The sequence below is a fragment of the Trachypithecus francoisi genome, unplaced genomic scaffold, assembly GCF_009764315.1.
Source record: "Trachypithecus francoisi isolate TF-2019V2 unplaced genomic scaffold, Tfra_2.0 Lachesis_group17, whole genome shotgun sequence".
Taxonomy (NCBI): Eukaryota; Metazoa; Chordata; class Mammalia; order Primates; family Cercopithecidae; genus Trachypithecus; species Trachypithecus francoisi.
Window position 1 is genome coordinate 89,225,457 of NW_022681462.1, and position 13,477 is coordinate 89,238,933.

The following is a 13,477-nucleotide window of genomic DNA, read 5'->3' on the forward strand; positions in this document are numbered from 1 at the left end:
ATGAAGACAGAATTTTTAATGTCCAGACTCTGATTCCTTTCCGATTAAGGACTCTACCTGAACCAGCTCCTTGACTCAGAGGCCCTGGAACTGACAACTTTGCAGCTCGGCTGGCTTGCCAGTGTAGCTCTCTAAACTCCGATCCATCCTAAAACAAGTATGTGAGTAGAGAGTGCCACCGTGTATTAGGGTGAAATCTCAGAGAATTCTGAGCCTCAGGAAAATAACTTTCCTGACCTTTCACTACTCTTTGTTCTTTCTACTGGACTCCAGAACATAGGGTCTGGGGTCGGCCATAAGCACTCGGACGTTACAGCTCGCTTGCTTCGGTGACCCTGGCCCTCCCGCACCAGGAATTAACCAGCGCTGCCTGGGTTAACACCCTGGCCCCGAGCACGCTTGGATGTGCAGGAGCTGCTCCACACTCGGGGTCTGCTGCCTCTGGAAAGAGATTCTGGGAGGAGAGGCGACTCTGTCCGGCGCCAAAGTGGGTTGAAACCCAAGCCGCGGTGTAAGGATCCCGGTGCACAGAGCTACAGCCCCTCCCTCCCTCCCTTCTCTCAAAGAGCACGGGCTGTGTCCTAGGAGTCCAAGTATAGGACCTCGAAACGTGCGGTGCCAGCCCGCTCTCATCTGCTAGGGACCGTTTCCTCCAGCGCGCCAGGCGTGCCCCTCTGGACCTAAAAAGGCAGAAGGGGTCGCGCGGGACTGAAGAGGAGGGGACGCAGGTTGGGAGAGGCCGGGTCCAAGCGAGTGCAGCTGCCAAAGTCTGCTGCCCGGGTCAGCAAAAACTTTGTCTTTCATTGCGCAGGCGCATGGCAGGGTTGGGGGGCAGGGGAGGGAGGGGAGGAATCCTGAGGCAAGGGGCGGGGGTGGGGGTGGTGGAGGAGGGAGGGTGGTGGATTAAAATAAGTAGGCGGCTCGGTGCTAAGGGATGAGTGAGTCGGAGCTCGGCCTCTCCCCGGCACGTTCTCAGCTGCTCCTGGTTCAGACCCAGCGAGGGAGCTGCGAGCGAGGCTCACCATCCCGGGCGGGCAGGACCCGGGGCTGCTGAGCGCTCGCTCCCGCGTGTCCGGCGCTTAGAGTCCCTGCGGCAGGAGAGGAGTCGGGACTCTAGAGCTCCAGGGGCTCCTGTGGGCTCCAGCGCCTCCGGCTTCCCCAGTCCCCTTCAGCTAAAGCCCCAGAGACGTGCTCAGCCTCGGGATCTCTGCGGAACAAGGTAATTGCAGTCCTGGGCGCCCGGGCTCAGCAAGGCGAATGCGGGCAGGACTCCCAGGTTCCTTGTCACTGCGCGACGGGTGTCTCCTCTCTCTCAATGCCCCCAAGGAAGCTCTTGACAGACGAATGCTGCAGGACTTTTGTGAAAGTGAGAGCAGGGTGGTTGGGGGTGCTGGCTCAGGACTTCCCGCGCGGGGTCCTCGGTCTCTGACCGCCGGGGATTGAGGGGGCGGGCCTCAGCTACTGCCGCCAGCCCGCCCGGCTCTGCGGAATCCCAGGCGAGGTGCCCACGGACTTTGAAAGTCAATATGCAGGCCCCCTTTAAGAAACCAGAGCAACTTCAGCGGGCACAAACTTTCCGAGACGCGCTCCTATCTGTGGCTGACGCCTCGGCTGACGAAGAAGGAAGGGAGAGGGAGTGAATGGCCACAGCCGCAGCCGACCGCGCCAGGGACAGGTGCATGCCCCAGCCCGGTAGCGCTTTCGTTCAAGTTTGTCTTTTGAGGAGTTGCGCTCTGGTATGAGGCCGACTAGAACCGAGAGTGCAGGGCCGCGAGTCTGAACCCCGTCTGGCACTTGCGCTCTGACTTAGGGATATTCTCCATAGGATGATTGCTCTGTGTCGTCAAGGCCTGGAGCGGAACCCTTGATTGTCCTGGTGCAGGGAGGCAATGCTGTGGGGCGCAAGGACTGCTTTCCACTTCGAGACTCAAACACAGCACTAGTGGAAACTCTGTGGAGCCGCAGTGTCTCCGGGCTGGGGATTGGAAAAGTTCTGTTACTCCCCTGACTGTCCGCTAATCCAGCCGTCAGGAGAGAAAGAAGGGGAAAGGGGTGAGGGCCTGCCTGCTGAACTAATTTCTCCTCCGAAATGTCTCGGATAAGAATGAAAAACCACGTTTAGTCCTTTTTCAGCAGCTCAGGCGGTAGCGGGTTGGGCTCTCAGTGTGTAAAGTAGCCGCGAGGGTTTCTTTGTTGCCACAATTTGGTAAATTTCACCCAGGCTAAGAGCTGCGCATTGGCTCTGGGGGAACAAAACCACGTGCAAGGCTAGGTGTCCCAGGTTCACAGCCCCCTAGGGAAGAGAAGGGCTGGAGGGGACTAGCAGCCACCGGCGGCGGGTAGATGTTCCATCCCAGGCTCCTCGAGGTAACTGCTGTTTTATTAAGATTGGGGAATGGATCGCCGAGGACGCAGAGGACATTTAAGTGCAGCCGGATGGCCGCCTTACCGATGGGTTCCTTAGATCTCGTTTGTTGGGAGAATGCTACAGAAGTATCCGGTGCGGTCAGTCCTCTTCACAGGGGTCCTGACGCCTGTCACCACTCATTGGAGATTCGATGTCAAGGCTGATTTTCTTGGGTTTCTTCTGGGCTCCCCCAGGCGCAAGCTCGTGGAGTTCGCTCCCGTCCTCATTAATGCAAGCAGTTAACTTGCTCACGCTCAATTAGCCCCAAATAAACCACTTTAATAGACTCTGCACACTTCATTAATGCCCGGCATAGGACTGGCGGCAGACCTGGGATTGGCGCTCCACCGCGCGAGGAACGCGAGTGCCCGCACTGCGCAGGGACCCGGGATCCCGAGCGCGAATTGCGTCTGCTGTGCGTGGTCGGGTCCCCTTATTCTTTCCCCCAGGTCCCGAGGCCCAAGCTGTTTGAGGAATGGATGCTTAGCCCAGGGAAGGGTTTTCCATCCTGTGTTTAAAGATCGAAAGTATTTGCCCTGGGGTTCCGGAGCCCGAGGGGTCGGGGGCTCGCTCATCCTTTCTGGCTGGAGGGGCTAGGGTGAGACTGTTTTTCTCTTAGCTGACCTCCTGAAACCGGATCGTGCTTTCGGCCCATTCTTGATACTAGTGTAAAGAGTCACGTTTCGAACGAACTTCGTCCAGGGGAAAGTACTTGGCGGGAGCCTGGGGAGCCCTGGCTTCCGAATGCTTCAGAAAACAAGGAACGGGCTGGGCCGCGGAAGAAAATAAATGTAGCGTTGGGGAAAACAAGATCGGGCAGACAGCCCGGAAAGGTTGGCTCCCAGGAACCATTATAGCTGCAAGCATTCCCCCTTCCCGGCACCCCCTACGGAGCCCAAGACGGCTCCGGTCTTAGCTCCCAGGAAGAAGGCGAGGAAAGGCCTAGCGAGGTTGGTGGTTTCTCCCACCCAGGCACGGAGCGGGTTCGGACTAGTGTGCAGCCCAGAGTCTCACAGCCAGGGCCGCTGGCTTGGCCTTGGATAAGCCAAGCACCCAGAGGAGCAGGAGGAGGCCTTCGCGGCACCCATTGGGCTCTGGTACCCGGAGATGAGGATCTGATTTCCAGCGCCTGGAAGGGAAGAAGAGGTGACAGCAATTCAAAGAGCCCCCATCTCCCCTAAGTCCAGACCGACCTTTGAAGTTAGCGAGGCTTCTCCTCCTTCCTCTTCCCCTTCCCCAACCCAAATGGGTCCCAGCTTCCTCTCTGGCCCAATTTGAATTTTATTTCTCCTTGTGTCCATGCTCTGGGATAGTCTCAGTTTGTCCCGGGCACGACCCGAACTTGGCTTGGCGCAGTAGAGATGACCGTTGCTGAAGCCACGGCGTTGCCCGCGGGACCAGTGCTCTGCTTCAGAGGCCAGATCATGCAGATAATGTGCCTCCTCTCGCCCTGAGGCTAAATTCGTTGCAGCGGTTTGTATCCCAGTGCTAATTTAAACTGCGCAGGCAAATCGCTGCCAGCTTATGGTGTTTTTACACCCCATTTCCAGGAAGGCCTCTTTCCTTAGGTCCCACCACACAGCCAGTGGCCCCCTTGCCAGCTTCCAGGAGTAAAGGTTTTCCTGGGTCAACATTGTCCCCATACCTCCTGGGAAAAGGCACTGCACATCCCTGGACAGAGCCAGGCTTTGAAAGCCTGGCTGCAGCGAAAGGTAGAGGAGGCTATGCCTGGGCCTTGCCCTGGGCTGAGGGTCAGCTCAACCTGGGGAGGAGGCACACCAAACTAGGGAGCAGAGCAGAGGCCAGTGCATCCCACGGAAGGGAGATTACTCCATGTTAGAGGAAATGACCTAGGAAGAGGAGAGTAACGAAGGGTAAAGGAAGAAGTCAACAGCAGGGGATTGAGGCTGGGCAAGAGAGAAGGGAGTCCCAAGGACCCTGCTGTGACAATGACTTCTTAAGTAGCCCCAAGCTAAGAGCCAGAAGTTCAGTGCTTGGGCTTCCCAAGGCTCCCTGACAGTTTAGACTTTGCTCACCCTGTTCTTTCCTCCACTGGACACATCTGAGTTAGGAGTGTCTGGGAGGTAGAGATGAAACGCATTTTTGCAGAGCTCAGATGTCTCCATGGAGGCTGAAGACCATGGCCAAGAAGGTCTGGAGATGCCAGCCTCTGGTCACTTCAGTGTGGCTTTCCTCTGGCCTTGCTCAAGCTCTCCGACCTTGCAGTTGGAGGTACATAGACCACAAGAATGGAGGCCTGGCCTCAGTGTTCTTGCCTATAGGCATACCCACCTGCCCAGGGCTCACCACACACAAGAATATGCTGACAACCCAAAGACCCAACTCCCTTTCTCTTTGGGGGAGTTAGGGCACTAATGCCCCCTTGTTTGTTACTGCAATTGTTTGACAGAGTAAATGAATGTGGATATTAGCACCCTCCTTGAAAGCAAAGTGGTCCCCAAGGGCTAAGGCAAGGCAGAGAGTCAGTCCACAAGCAGCTTCAGAGAGTGAAGCCAACAGATTTCACTTATATTAAGGCAGGGAAGCAGATTTAAGGTCAAAGTTGAGGGTTTTGAGGAGAAAGATGACAGGGCTTCTGGAAGCCAAATCGAAGGTCAGCCAGAAGACCTTAACGAACGGGAGCTAGGACATGCATGCATTTGTGTGTCTGTGTATGTGTGTTGTCTGTGAGGCTCTTCATGGATGCTATGTGATCGTGTGTGTGATGCAGGGGTTACTGCATTTTTTTTTTTTAAAGTCAGTGTTGTGCTATAAAACACTGGTTGTCCCAGTCTTTGCACCTTGTCAGTTCTGCCTCAGAATGTGTGAATCCGCATGTGCATTTCTGTGTTTATCTGCAAATGAATGTATAAGTGTGTTCCCCAGCTCCTGTTATCTTTGCAGGAGATTGTGATTCTGTGCTGACCCAAACTTACCTGGCTGTCAGTTTCTACAGGACAGGCAGTTTCCCTGTGCTTGTTTTTTACTCAATGTCTTGTATACAGTAGACCCTTCCCTCTCTCAAGCTGCGTGACTCTGCCAGAGGCCATTTGGAGGGAGCCTTCAGACCAAAGAGGGTTCTGAAAAGAGGGCTCCCCTGCATCTTACATTCCCACCTTCTTTGTGAGGGCAGTGGGTTTTGGGAATGGGGTCTTAGACTCTTAGCTCCTGCGTTGGGTGTGAGGAGAGGGTGTGGCTGGGCTGAAATTCAGGAGTAAGGCGACCCACGCTGAACTTCTTTATTCCTCTCCACGCCCCTGCTTTCTTTTCTTTGCAGATCCGGATTGGGAAGCCACTGCCACTGCCGAAATGGGCAGCAAAACCTTACCGGCGCCGGTGCCCATCCACCCTTCCCTGCAGCTCACCAACTACTCCTTCCTTCAGGCAGTGAACGGCCTGCCCACAGTGCCTTCGGACCATCTGCCCAACCTGTATGGTTTCAGCGCGTTGCACGCTGTGCACCTGCACCAGTGGACGCTGGGCTACCCGGCCATGCACTTGCCACGCTCTTCTTTCTCCAAAGTGCCGGGCACGGTGTCCAGCTTGGTGGACGCGCGCTTCCAGCTGCCCGCCTTTCCCTGGTTCCCTCATGTCATTCAACCCAAGCCGGAGATCACCGCTGGAGGCAGCGTTCCAGCGCTCAAGACCAAGCCGCGCTTTGATTTCGCCAACCTGGCCTTGGCGGCAACGCAAGAAGATCCGGCCAAGCTTGGCCGCGGGGAGGGCCCAGGCTCCCCTGCGGGTGGGCTGGGTGCCCTCCTAGATGTGACCAAGCTGTCTCCAGAAAAGAAGCCCACAAGGGGACGTCTGCCTTCCAAGACCAAGAAGGAGTTCGTCTGCAAGTTCTGTGGCCGCCACTTCACCAAGTCCTACAACCTACTTATCCATGAGCGGACGCACACCGACGAGCGGCCCTACACCTGTGACATCTGCCACAAAGCCTTCCGGAGGCAAGACCACCTACGGGACCACAGGTGCGGCACTGCGCGTGGCCCAAGAGAGAGCTCTCTGCCTCTGGCCTCACCATCTTCCTCCCTAATGAGGTTCTTGAGACCCCCTACTGGCTCCAAGCCTCTAGAGCTTCAGGGAATTCTTTAAAATCAAGAAAGAAAGCCTAGGAGACCCAGGGTTAGGTTTTGGAGCATGGGTTCAGGAAATGTAGGAATAAACAGGACCCAAGATTAAGCGAGGTCTCCGTGAGCTCCAGACAAGCACACAGCATCCTCCGCCCCACTTCCTCCATTTTCAAGGGTGTTCAATAGAAGTTTCTGCCATGAAGGAAATGTGACATGTGACACATGTGACAGTTAAGTACTTGAAATGTAATAGTGCACCTGAGAAACTAATTTAGTTTTATTTAATTTTAAGTAATATTAATTTTAATAAGCGCACATGCTAGTGGCTACCATCTTCGACAGTGCAGGTCGAGCAAATTGTCCGACCCCAGCTCCCTTTACTCATCTTCAGTGTTGACCTTGTAAGGAGGCCAAGTTTGCCCCTCCTGCCCACCAGGAAGGCACCTTAAACAGGTGGCTGAACCTGTTTAAGGATCAGACTTTGCTAAAGCATCTCCTTCACCTCCCCACTCCATCCCCAATCAACATTTTGTCCCATCCACACTTGGTACTGACTATACACTTTTCCTTTGAGGGCAAGTGCCCCATAGCAGTGGGGTGGGGGTGGGGGTGGGGGGGATGTTGGGCAACTGTTTATAACATTGCATCATTTTGCAAGGATGAACTCTCTGTTTCTGCCCTCAGATATATTCACTCCAAAGAGAAGCCCTTCAAGTGTCAAGAGTGCGGGAAAGGATTCTGCCAGTCCAGGACTCTTGCTGTCCACAAGACGCTACACTCACAGGTGAAGGAGCTCAAAACCTCCAAGATCAAATGCTAAATAGAGCCTCTGGGTCACAAGGACCCTGGGCCCAGTGGCCCTCTCCTCCAGAGGGACCAGAAGCCTGACTCTGGCGGGCAGCGGGAGAGGCGCTCGCTTGGGACCTTCCACCTCTCCAACATTGTCCCCTGGGTCCCTGGCGCACGCGGCACTTCAGAGCCCCGCCCGGGGCCGCGACCCCGACCGTCCCGGCTGCTCCCCTAGGACGCGGCTAAACTCTTGGCCAAAAGGCGGTACTCACGTGGCGGAAGGGAAACTGCATTAAGAAAAGAACGAAAGCTCCGCGGAGCCGCAGCGGCGCCTCTCCCAGAAGTATTACTTTTTCTATTGTTATTTTATACGTTTTCTTTTTTATTTTTGTCTTTGACCATATAAGCTTGTAACTCTGACTGCAGAGAGTGAGGGGTGAGGGGAGAGGCAAAGAAGTCCTTAGCACTGGCAGCTCCCACCTCCTCCTCCAGCCCCTGCCCCCTCCCCCGGAGCCTGCAAAAGTGTAATCCCTGTATCTGCTTCAGCCTCCCGCCCCAGGGACCGCGGGGCAGGAGCGCCCCCTCCCAGCTCTTGCGGCTCAGCCGGTGTCCGTGGGCTCCGGGACTCGGACAGCAGGGCGGGGACCTCAGGCCTGGGTCTGCAGGGGGCCCGGCCTCCGCTGCCGCGACACTGCGAGGGAGCAGCCAGCCAGGAGCCGGGCGTTATATTGCGATTGGCACTTTATGCTGACCATCGGTAACGGACATTTATCACTGGAGTTTTTTTTTTTTTTTAACTAATAAATAAACGGTTATTTTACAGGCATTGCAGGATAGGTAATTTCCCTCCTAAACGCAGGAAACCGGGTGGATCCTCTCTTTGAGAGGACCACATTTCTCTGCTGGAGGCCAGCGTGTCCCCCTCCTACCACCCCGTCGTATTAGGATGGCAGGGCTAAGATGGGTGGAGAAATGTTCTCTCTCCCGGGTAGGTCTGCCTCTGCCCCACCATGTATTGATTTTCTTACTTTTCTGCTCCGCCTCGGGGGTAGGGTCTCAGCCTTCCCACTCCTCACCTCTAAAGGGCTGTGAGTTTACAAAGAACCTAATCCTGAGAGCAGAACACCGCCCGTGAGAAATCCCAGAGTCTCTGGGTGCTGAGACAGAGTCTCTGAGTGCTGAGATCGCTTAGGGTGCAAGAAGAGAAGAGAATGTGGTTCCCCACCCTAACCAAAGGCCTCCCTCCTGGCCTCTGGCTTTGGGGTGGGAAAGACCCGCCCTCACAGAGCCTCAGAGCTGTACTGTTTCCCGTTCCCGGGGTCTCAACACTCGGGTGCAAATACACAATGACCGCTGCCTCCCAGGAACCCCAAACCAACATCACTCCCTCCCTTAGGATCCCTCAGACACCATTCTCTGCTTGGGACTTGTCCTCTCCTAGGATCATGGCTCTACAACCGCGAAGATTCCCTACAATTTTAAAGCCTTGTCAGGAATGGTGGGGGCGGGCGCCCTGGGAGGCCCGGGACGCTTAGGAGGAGAAATTCGAGTCCGCCCTCCATAAGCTGAACCTTCCCTGGGGTGTCTAATTTTCCCACAATTAGAAGCCAGGACTCCGGGGCTCTCCTCCTTGGGGCGAGGCGGAGCTCCCCCAGCTCCGGCGCCCTGACCGCCGGACTGCGCAGGCGGTGGCGCCCGCGGCCTTTCCCAAGCGCAGGATGGCCTCTCCAGCTTCAGCGCCCGGAGCGCGGCGGCCGCGGATGACAACTGGACTATAAGCTTCCCTGCTGCAGGGGCCAAAAATCCCAGCCTCAAGCCGGGCCCTGCTGGCTGAGAAAGCGGCAGGGGATGAAGGAGTTAAAACGCTCTCGGCTTTCACCGCCCCATCCCCACCTCCTCCGGGAACGCTCCTGGGTCCTGTGCGGCCTAGAACTTCGAGGCCCGGGAACCCAACTGGGCACTGAGTGAGTCTGACCCTGCCGGCGCGGACCAGTTCTGGCCTCCACGCTCAGAGCCGCGCTGCCCCCTGCTGGCCAGCCCTGGAGGGGCGGCCCAGGACTCGGCACCTCAAGGGGTCTTGCCGGCAACCTCGCGAAACCGCCAAGCACCTATGTGTTTGGTCCCAAAACCTTGACTGGCCCCAGGAGCCACTGCGGATGAGGGGCAGATCGCTGCTGAGTCTGGTCTGGTCTGAAGGATCTTCATTAGTTGGGCACTATCCCAGTCCTTCTTCCAGGCAGTTCACAAGGTCGCGCGCGGCCCAGGATTATGCCCCCATTCCTGAGAACTGGGGCCTCTAAGTGCGTGGAAGTGGGGTTAGCCAGTAGGTTTGGGGTGGTGGGTAGACGGTCTGGGCCCAAGAGGCGCACGCAGGTTGTGGTGTGGTTCGTGCCTGACCATAGCTTGTACTAGGGTCAACTGCAGAAGCCTCGTTGGTTCCTCTATGAAGCCCCACGAGGCTGTGGGCCGTGGTTGCTCCAAAACAACCAGAGTTCATGGGTGTGCGCGCGCGCACACACACGCGCACACACACACACCGGCGCCCTTCCTAGTCCTTTGGCTCTTTCTGGGATGCTATCCTTGGGGTTGTCTATGGCTGCTCTTCCCTAGCCCCTGACATCCCTCCACCTCCCAGAACACATCATTCCACCTCCCTGAACACTAAGCCTCTGCAGTTTCCGGGGCCTCAGGACGTTATAAATACGGTGAAATGGGGAGGTTTGCCAGCCGTGTTAATCCTTTTTGGGTCACTCCACCTCCAGCACTGTGAAACCCCTCCCAGTCCAAGTCCTGCAACTGAATGTCTGCATCAAATGTGCATCCCCAAAATAACAGATTTCCAGTGCAGAATTTTAAATTGGAGGTGGGAAATGGAGGATGGGACAGGGTGATGCGCAGCAACTCCCTGGCCCTCTCAGAATGCCTCTATTTGCTCTACTGATGTTTGCTGTTATCCTGGTGGACTCAGATATCACGTCTCACTGCAGCTTGCTCTAGTGATTCAGAGACTGTGCAGAAACAGCAACTACAGGTGGAAAGGCCAGCTGGGCCTGTGGGCCATCTGACCCCATCCAGGCTACAATTCCCAAGTGATGTGGTTGATTGATGTAGTTGGAAACTAGTGCCCCAGTTTCCTGCTCATATTCAGTGTGGCTTGCACAAAAAATGCAATTGAGAGGGTCAAAAATGCGGGTGAGTATTCTTGCCTGCCCCAAATTTTCCCCCAGTACATCTCTAGAAAGTCCCAGCTCTCGTCTCCTCTCTGGACCCCCATCACAATAAGATTCATTGGTCTCAGTGACTGTATCTGGCGCTCAGCGTTGCTGGGGCTGTTTTTCAGGAGAAAAAGAGGCCGATGGTGCTGGCCAGGTGGAGTTCAGCTGGGGCCCTTATCAAAGCTGCCAGGCCTGTAGTTTTTGTGTACGGATAGGGAAGCTATCTGGCCTAGGACAGCCTCTTGGGCAGGGAGGGCGGAAGGTGCCAGAGACCCTGGGCACAGCCCGGAACTGCCAGATGCTGTCTCTGGGAAGATATCAGGTGCGTCCTGGGAAAAGAACAGCTTGCAGGAGCTTCTTCCTAGGAGATAGTGTTTCAGGTTCTACTTTCTCTTTCCAGAGTGTAGTCAGGGGTTAGGGACCCACTAAAAAATGTTTTCCCACGTACTTCCTTGCCGCGGAACTCACTGCTCACATTGTGGGGAGGGAAGCAATGGGATGCTCTGGGACTCCCTGACGTCACCTCAGCTCCAAGAACCTGAGGACCTGATGTCCTAAGTCCCCCAGAATCTTGGTGTCCCCACAGCCGGCTCAAAAGAGTCCCGTCCCACCTCTCAGAGCGCTAAGCCTCTGTGCCGTCATGGTCTCCTCCTGCAGACACAGTGACGTCACATAGGCTTCGGGCTGGAGTATAAGGCTTGGATGAGGTCCACAGAGGCATTCCATTACGCAACTTCATGACGTCACAGATGGGCCCCGCCTCGGGCTAATATATCCACACTTCTCGGCCCCGCCCCGCCCCGTGAATCAGCCCTTAGAGGCGCCACGAATCGGTTCGTCCCCAACGACAGGATCCGCAGACCCGAAGGGTTGGCAGCTGTCCTGAGTGAAGGGCGGTGCTCTGCAGCGTCCTCTTCCTGAATCTGTGGTTTAGAGTGGTCTCCCTGCCCGCAGGGTTTCATGTCAGCATTTGCCAAGGCGTACTCGTCCCACCCACTTCTGCGCCCACTGTGGCCTCGCCCTCCTCGCCCACTGCGCAAGCGCCAAGCGCAGGCGCAAAAGGAACTCGCAGGCCAGTGCTTGCTGGTGCTGGAGTCCGGAAGCTGGTGGCGGTGCGTGGAAATCGTTGCGGAGTTCTGTGTTTTGCTTTTGGGGATCACAAACTCAGGGGCACACTGGCCCGTCGGGCGCATCCAACCGTTGGCGTATGTGTGGGCAGAAAATGCAGACGAGGAAGTGAGTGGCGCTGGGCTAATGCAGGCTGGAGCCCTTGAGTTGGAGTGCTCAGTCCAGCGCCGAAGTCCTACGGAGGCTCCTGGGATCTGAGCGGGAGGGGGTGGCGCGGCGGGCGCTATCCTAGGCCAGAAAGTCCGCTGCGGTCCCAGCCCTTTTGGGCAGGCTCTCTGAGGTCGAGGTCTCAGACGGTCTTCAGCCCGATCTCCCACTGCACCCGTTCATCCCGATTTTCTGGGCCGTCTCTAGAGCCCAGTTGGTAGTTGGGCCCAGTTGGCATATGTTTCAGATGAAAAATTCACTACGGACTTGCGATGCTAGGTTGGGGTCAAATCTCATGTCAGTGGCAGAGGAAGAATTCGAAGCTGTGCTTTCATTGAGGGTAAGGGCCAGAAGACCCAGCTCTAGCTTTTTCTGACAAGCACAAGTTTTGGGGAAGTCGCTGTGCTTCACTGAGCCTCAGTTTTCTTCCTATAATAGGGGTAGGGCTTTTCCTACCTACCTCATTCACTTTATATAGAGGTAAAAGTCATACACATTTTGCCAATAATGTATTCACTGCTTGAACCAAGAACTGTGCCCTAATGTGTTGTAGAACAACTTTGGCATGTGTGAAGGCCTTGTCAATGAGATGATGATGATGCTTAGAAATACTTCTCAGCATTTTACGTAGCCTGCCTCCCAACCTGCTTTATTCCCAGGAGAGACCACCCCCATCTTTATTATAACAGAGGGATCCTGAAATGAAATGAGAGAGGGAGAATATCACTGAACTGGTGGCCTTCTTGAAAACTCCGGGAAAAAGCCTTTTTCAATGACATAGGGACCAATAGATTAATCAGTTCACAAATTGTTATGTTTGGTTGGGGAGATGTGTCATAGCCCTATGTCAGAGCCCTACTCACCACGTGTTTGTGGATCCCAGGGAGTTAAGAAACAACCTGTGGTGACTGAGGTGTGGAGCTGGGGAAGGAGCCTGTTTATGAATGTGGCAAGTGTGATGCATAGATAAGGACGTGCTTAAACATAGGCTTGCAGATTGGAAGACCCCTTGTGGATTTGTGCTTTCTTATGATTGATTGATTGAAATAAGGTCTCCCTCAGTTGCCTAGGCTGGATTGCAGTGGTGCGATCAGGACTCATTGCATCCTCATCCTCCCCGGCTCAAGCAGTCCTCCCACCCCAGCCTCCTGAGTAGCAAGGCTACAGGCGTGCACCACCACGTCTGGTAATTTTTTCTACTTTTTTGTGTAGAGACGAGCTCTTGCTATGTTGCTTAGACTGGTCTTGAACTCCTGGGCTCAAGTGATCCTCCCACCTTGGCCTCCCAAAGTGCTGGGATTACGGGCATGAGGCACCATGCCTGACCCATTTGTTTTCTTTGACTTGTGTTAGAGCATCCTAGCCTCAAGAAAAAGTGGCCACACAATGTTCTTTATGTGGACTTCTGCAGGAATGTTCCTCTCACCCGGTCACTCCAGTCCTGGCAATTTGCTGCCATTTTTTTGGTCATTTTTCCTGGCTGAGGCTAGTTCCAGCCCCAGAGATTAGAATATGAAAGGATTAACCCCCCCCCTCCCCTAAATGAGATGGAAGGATGAATGAGTTGAAAGTTTTTGTTTCCCTTTTCCAAACACTGAGCTGGCTCTCATCAGTGCAGCTGTCTCTGGGGATGTATAAAGCATAATTAATACATTTTAAATGTTTGAACTTTTTTTGCTAGTGAGATAAGATAAGGAGTTTTTGTCATGACAAGG

General features: G+C 55.1%; 1 protein-coding gene across 1 annotated transcript; it reads left to right on the forward strand.

Moving 5' to 3' along the window:
* The first annotated feature begins 600 nt into the window (after positions 1-600).
* On the forward strand, positions 601-8,098 carry OSR1 (odd-skipped related transcription factor 1). Its single transcript, XM_033176485.1, is given in 5 exon segments — positions 601-780; positions 5,685-6,381; positions 7,168-7,279; positions 7,281-7,400; positions 7,403-8,098. Coding segments are annotated over 4 exon segments (1,002 nt in total). The 5' UTR covers positions 601-780; positions 5,685-5,716; the 3' UTR covers positions 7,508-8,098.
* The last annotated feature ends 5,379 nt before the right edge of the window (positions 8,099-13,477 follow it).